Genomic DNA, 7,021 nt, shown 5'->3' with positions numbered 1-7,021 from the left:
CATGTTTGTAATTTAAGCTCCTGAAGGATGTTCAGCACCATAAAAGAGAAACAAAACTACAAAACCAGTTCCCAGCTTCTGGTCGGAGGAAGTGTCTGCGCTGAGGTTTCAAAGGGAGATATTTGCTGACAACATTTATTACAAACTAACAGAGGAATAAGTTTTATTTAGGTATTAGTTCATTTAAAGAAGATAACATGCATTTTATTCCTCTCGTCCTCCTTCTCCTTGGTTTGAGCTCAACGCTGGCACAGAATTCAACAGCTCCAAATACAACAACAACACAGACTACACAAACTTCAACTACGACAACACAGACTACTTCACAAACTACTACAAGTAAAGCACCGACTACAACTCCACGTCCAAGTAAGGCAAATAGATACTTTTGGCTGAATACATTCTAGAGGGAAATAAGGTTCAATGTTTTGTTACCGTTATAGAACCTCTAGTTTCACTGGTGTTGAATTTACATACAAACAAATTTCAAACTTGGTCTTTGTCATTTGACAATAGTTTATTACAATAACCAGACTTGTTTTTATAGCTATCAGTTTTACTACTTAATCTAAATGGGCAAAACCCATTGTAGAGCCTAAGCATACTAAGACCTGCTGTTTAATGTTAAAACATTGAATTCCCCTGGAATCCCAATACCTGCCTTGCTCTGATTTCCCATGCTGCTTTTGTCTGGTTCATAACTAGAATGTCTAAGGCAACCACTGTCTCATAGGGTGTAATTGTTGCCTAAATATAGAGTCAGGCACTAAAGATCGCAGCTGTGTTTAACACAGAATTAGATTCATACGTTTCAGTTAATTTCTATAACTAACGTGTCCTCTCTCACACGTCTCACTTTTCTAGGTTGTGAGAGCAAGAATGGTACAAGCTGTGAGGAATGCTTGGCATATGTGGATGTGAGTTTGGATACAATTTTGCCTCTTTCTTTCATGTTTTTTTGTCTGTCGCCAGTCAATAAAGCAGACTGGCATGTTTTATTCACACTATTTACTCTGTTTACTTATGGCAAAAACATGGGTGAAAACATATTACAGTATGAGAGAGAGAGATGTATAGGCCTAAATGAGATCTGATGAGAACCAAAAACATGAGGAAACATGAGATGAGAAAGAGAAAGACAATCAGAGTGACAAGGAAATAATGAACTCAGCAAGCAGCAAGATTTGCAGGATTTTTTTACACTTCAGATCATCACGTACCTCACCTGTGGAACAGGTTTGGGCTGTTCTGGGTGTTTACAGCTTCATACTCTTTCTCTTTTCAGTATCACTTGAGACGTCCTGTGAACTTCCCTTAAAACGTCAGTCTCGTAAATATTCATAAACTGTCGACCTTTTATTTAGAGGTGTTTGCTAAAACAAGCATCACTGTTACTATAATTCACCAAAAATTTGACCAAAAATCCAACCCTGAATATTAAACCTGAGTAACATTTGTGTAATAGACATGAATAATGCTTCAAATCATAGCTTATCGTGAAGAGCTGTGCTAATACTTTTCTAAGCGATCAGAGTTACAGTTTTCACCTGTTAATATTTTACATTTTAAACTAGTTCTCATGTGCTTACTCATGGTGCTGTCATCCGTGCATTTGAATTGTTTGTGTATATATAGTTTTAGAATTTGGTCTGTTGTTGCTGTATGATGTTGACATTCTGTATTTGCACACACAGCTTTTCTCAGTTAATGACGTGTGTGTCAGTATCAACCCTGTAATAACTCGTCTCTACTGATGTCATTACCCTCATCGTCACTGTTACTGTAACTATCTGCAACCCTAAATTCAGAGAATAAAACATCTTGAGCTTTGAATCGTGCATACAGTGGATGACTGTATATAACAATCGTTTCTGTCTTTTTAGTGTCTGTGGTGCATTCCAACTAAAACATGTATAACATACCCAGCCAAAACCATCCTACCCCCCCATTCCTTCTGCCCACTGAGTGATGCTCGATGGGGCCTTTGCATAAGTAAGACATGTTTTTAAATTAGTCTCTGACTTATTTTTCTACATTTGTTATTTACGACACCGTGTTTCCCAGCCTTTATAAACTTCTTTCTTGGCTTCCTTTTTAACCAGACATAGCATAAAATATCATTTAAATCACAAAATAACTGCATAAATAACAATAAAATAATAATAATTATTAGGAATGCACAGAATACAGCACCATACCAGTTATCTTGTGGGTACTTAAGGCAACTTTCTAATTTAAATGATAATTAAAAAAAAAAATAGCATAGATTTATAAAACAAAATTGATGATTGGTCATAATAATTTATTTCAACAGAATAAAAAAATGCATCCCTAATAATTAATACTATCAATATTAAGATATTTTTAAGGCATGTAATGGTTTTATTATTGTCTAATAGTAATTTTCTGTCATTATTATGTAAAAAAAATAAAAATAAAAATAAAACAATCATTAAAAAACTTTTATGTATATTAATCAGACACTTAACCCTCATAATGCATTAAAAATCAACATACTATTTGTGCATTCCATGTCTGTTTTGGACACATAAAAAAATCTTTGTTTTATAAAACAGTTTTAACTTAATTTGTGATCAGCAACTTCTCATTAATGAGTGAACGTGAAAACATTTCAAAGTTTCGATTGTTACTTTGTTTGATTGTTATGTTATTATCAAGTTATTACTGCATGTACCCCTGTTTTAATTGCACATGAACCACATTTAAAAATATATATATATACATTATGCAAAAATATAAATGTATATGTATATTTTATTTTTCAAAAACCTGAGAAAAAAGGTCTTAATTTGTTTTCATTCCCTTACTAAAAACTAATTCTTTTTAGAATTTTTTATGTATTTCTTGATCAAAACGGACCCAAATGTGAAGGTTGAACATAATTAAAATTGGTATCAGTCATAAACAAGCAAACACGTGTCTGTAGTCTTTTCTCTAGCCCAAATTCCAAATTTAACGTAACTAAAAATTAACTACAGTACTTCATCACCATAATCGCCATATTCATAATCACATGTGTTTGCCATAAATGTTATGTGAGTTGATACAGCATCACCTGGAGATACTTTTTTAACACTTTCTACAACTTTCTCTTTTTTTGTGAAATTCAGTAAACTTCCAGATTTTGATCATTACATTGTCAGTGGCTGGAGCGCTCCTCATCATTAGTGTTTTGCTGTGCATTTTCTGCTGCTGCAAGTGTGAGAACATTGGGTAAGTCTGAACATATGAGATGTGTTCGACCTATTGCATGTTACATCAACTTTTATTATATGGTTGACAAATAAGTCGCACCCTCCATTTAGCTTTCTTAAATTCTACAGAGAGTTGGTGTCACCTCCCTCAGGCTGTAATTACTTTTACTTGCATAAATGTAGATAAAGTCAAAATAATCAGACTTAGACTGTTTTTTTTTTACTTTTACTTTCTTTACTTATTGGTCAAACTTTCTGCATCGCTGTAAAATGGCAGAGAACCAAGAGACCTCTAGATCATTAAAGAAAGGCCTTGACGACTCAACTTTCTCAATTTAACAAATGTTGTCTTTCAGATCTGCTCGATCTGAAAACAGGATGAACCGACAATCAGACAAGAGAAAAACAAAACAAGAGCAGAGGTAAAAGTGATTAACATTTGAATATTCAAAATGGAGATGACAAGAGTTATAATATGTAAAACCAGTTAAAAGGGGAATAATGGACGTTTTCATTAAGTACTTTGTATTGAACATCTGCTTTTATCCATACATATATATGTACATGCAGATGCATCTTGGGTAGTGTATCAACATGTGAATTTTCAAAGCAGACAAAACATATTATGTTATGAGGAACTAAGATGTGACAGATGATGTTCTATGAGAAACCTGTTCTACAGCTGTAATGAGTACAGATCGTCAACATACCTTTGGGGTGTGAGTGTGATTTCACAAGGAATTTATGTTTCACAGAAAAGCTGAGTTGAAGATTAGACATGATGAGATCCGACAAAAATATGGTAAGTCAACAATTCCCTCATCTCAGAAACTGCATAAATAAGTGAATTTGAACTGGTTGTGACACTGGCTGTGCAGGAAAAAAAATCATGCTGTCAATCAATATAAAGATAAGGAGCATATGACAGTGTTTTAAAAATAGGTCCAGCCTAATGTTTTGGAATGTTTTCAAAAAATGCTGCATGTTTTTAAAACGTTATGACTAGTCAAATTCTTTATGAAGTTGTGCTCCCTCTAGTGGTAATTATTCAATTTGGCCTCTTTTCTGTTTCTTTAGTAAAAACTCCTGGACATGAATCATGATAAATGTGTACATTCAGATTTGTGTGTTCATAAAATTAAACATTACTGAGCAAGGTCTTCGAGATTTTGTTCAATGGCCTTTTTTTTTAGAAAAGAAAAATATGTTTGTTTCTATATATTTGTTGGAAATGTATATTTGATTAATTAATATAATGTTATCTTTTGTGTTTTTTCCCCGTCTCTCTCTATCAGGTCTCAGCAGGGCAAGTCCTTATGCCAGATTTGACAATCCCAGCTAAAATGATGGGTGCACTGTTTTAAAGATGAAGACTTTAACCATCTGCTGCCTATTTGAAAATGATTAAAATCGATTAAATAAAAAGATTCATACTGTGCTCAAAATGATGATTTTTCGGGTTAAGTAAAATTCAATTAATTGTCATTTCTGTTAATTAATTTTATTAAATATAATTTTCCACAAAGGCTACCCCACCATCATAATATGAAAGTAACTTTTTTATTATTTTAATCAAAAATAGGTTTCACTGAAACAAAAATAATAAAATATAATAATAAAAAATAACATATTTAATGCTCTCATCAGAAGCCAAGCATCTGCTAGGTTTGGAACAGATTGAAGGATTACTTATTAGTCCATGACTGTTTTTCATGGCCTAATAGACCTTTTTAAGATACAGTATTTGGATATTTGGTAAATACCTGCTGATGTAATATACTCATTTATTGAATAAAAAAAAATAATAATTAAAAATTTCTTGTCCGTTTTGACTTGAATGTAATTTTACAGTTTTGTTTTTTCAAAACATTGTCAGCGTGGAGGTGTTTAAATGTTAAAATATTGATTGACCTTGGGATATGAGCTGTTTATTTCATTTTTTTATAAGGTCTGCAATATATATATATATATATATAATTAGAGTTATTTTATCATATATATGGTGTATATAGTTTTTTAATCAACTATCACTTTGAAATCTATACAATATGACAATGTTCATAAAAATGTCAACATAAAAACTACAGCACCAGAATGGGAAACAGGGCTGCAAATGTGTCTCAATAGGGGTGGCAAGTTAGAAGTCATTGATAAACTTAGTTATATGTGGGTTACAGAGCCGAAGGTTGAGGTTGATGAATGCAATCACCATCACAATTTGTGTAAAAATTGTTCAAATCAAATCAGATTATTGGGTTGGATACAGCTAAATATCATGGTTTTGACTTTTCTCTGACTGCATGCTAATAAAACACATACATTCAAATACATACAAAGGCCAAGGGAAACTAGGCCAAACCAGCATTTGACAGTGACACATGGCCTGAGCATTCCTGTGTAACATAAAAAGGCATTTCCTTTCAGTCTCTCTTTTTACCTTCTCAATACTTGCATTAGGACTCTTTTAACAGTTGATGTAAAAAACCTGACAACTTGCTATTCAACACATAACAGAACTGGGCCAGAAAACAAAGAGCACCATTATATACAAAAGTGACCCTGGACTACAAAACCAGTCATAAGTAGCACGGGTATATTTGCAGCAACACTGCAAAAACAGATGTGTCAAAAACAACACACATGGTTGTGTTGACAGCATTCTGACACATGTTGTGTAGGATTTTAACACACAATATGTAATAAAAAAAAATAAAAATCTTTGGACAGATTGACACAATAAATGTGTTTCTCCTGGGCCGGCAGTTTGTGTTTATGGAAATAAATGCAATACATATATGTCATATGGTAGCACATAAAAAGCTCTAAAAATGACTAAAAATCATTAATAAAATAAATATACCATATATACATCTCAATTTATTAAACTTAAAATGTTAACGGCTATTTTTTGTCAGCCAATCACGTCGTGCCTCTTGTCTTTTTAAACTGCGGCGGATCCCGCTCTTTTCACTCTGGCTGGTCTGGTTTGAGGGGGATCAGTATGCTGTCGGACTCACATCTATCCGTAAGTTACAGCAGATACTCTTAAAAATGCATAGTGCTGCAAAAATCGACCATGAAAATAGTTAGCTACCAAATACATTGCTAATTAGTTGGAAAGTGGCGACGTGCACTGAGCAGTATGCCGTTAGTGAAAAGTGTTAGCGAGGCAGAGCGCATAACTGGAAAAAAGAAGAGACGCTGAAACAGGAAAACATGACCAAACAAGTTGTCTAGCATACCAGATCATTTTATAAACACCTAAAAGAGGATTATAAGTGAACAATTTAAGGTGGAGCGTTTGCTTCGCTGCATCAGGTGCGTTCGCAGTGCTTGTGCTGTTTGATTCGGGTGACACGGCGTGAATGTTGTTTCTTCTTTTCGCATTACTCTACGGTATGAGTAACACTGAGCCTTATCTTCACGAATTTGCGGATGTTGACAGAAGTGAAGCATTTTGACCGATTTCAAGTCTTCACCTCAAGCACAGGAGCCCTACACCAAACGAATGCTGGAGAGGTTATCCAGGTATTTTGTTTTTGTTCTCATCCCTCTGCTATATGTGATTATTATGTGCATAATAGCGTTTAAAAGGTAAAACTCACGGCCATCATGTCATGTAATGTAGCATGTTCCAGTGCCAAATGAACAGGGAGGCCTGCACTCTCTACTTCAAAGCAAAGCAGCAGTGTTAAGTTACCTGAGGAACACAGGATCATTTCAAGTCCAGGAGACTGCTTGTCAAAGTTTGTGTCAGTCACTTGGTGGAGAAGGGTGAATTGTAAGTATATAAATTCAAAAACATA

General features: G+C 34.0%; 1 protein-coding gene across 1 annotated transcript; it reads left to right on the top strand.

Annotated features, from left to right (window-relative positions):
* Window positions 1-5,004, top strand: LOC107581447 (pituitary tumor-transforming gene 1 protein-interacting protein-like). Its single transcript, XM_016267007.1, has 7 exons — window positions 1-369; window positions 865-917; window positions 1,884-1,992; window positions 3,132-3,234; window positions 3,572-3,637; window positions 3,971-4,017; window positions 4,511-5,004. Exons 1-7 carry the CDS (start codon window positions 198-200, stop codon window positions 4,555-4,557), a joined length of 597 nt encoding a protein of 198 aa, XP_016122493.1. The 5' UTR covers window positions 1-197; the 3' UTR covers window positions 4,558-5,004.
* Window positions 5,005-7,021: the final 2,017 nt, after the last annotated feature.

This window comes from Sinocyclocheilus grahami, unplaced genomic scaffold, assembly GCF_001515645.1.
Source record: "Sinocyclocheilus grahami isolate Dianchi unplaced genomic scaffold, SAMN03320097.WGS_v1.1 scaffold34.1, whole genome shotgun sequence".
Taxonomy (NCBI): domain Eukaryota; kingdom Metazoa; phylum Chordata; class Actinopteri; order Cypriniformes; family Cyprinidae; genus Sinocyclocheilus; species Sinocyclocheilus grahami.
Note: the sequence above shows the minus strand (reverse complement) of the source record. Positions and strands in the feature narration are given on the sequence as shown.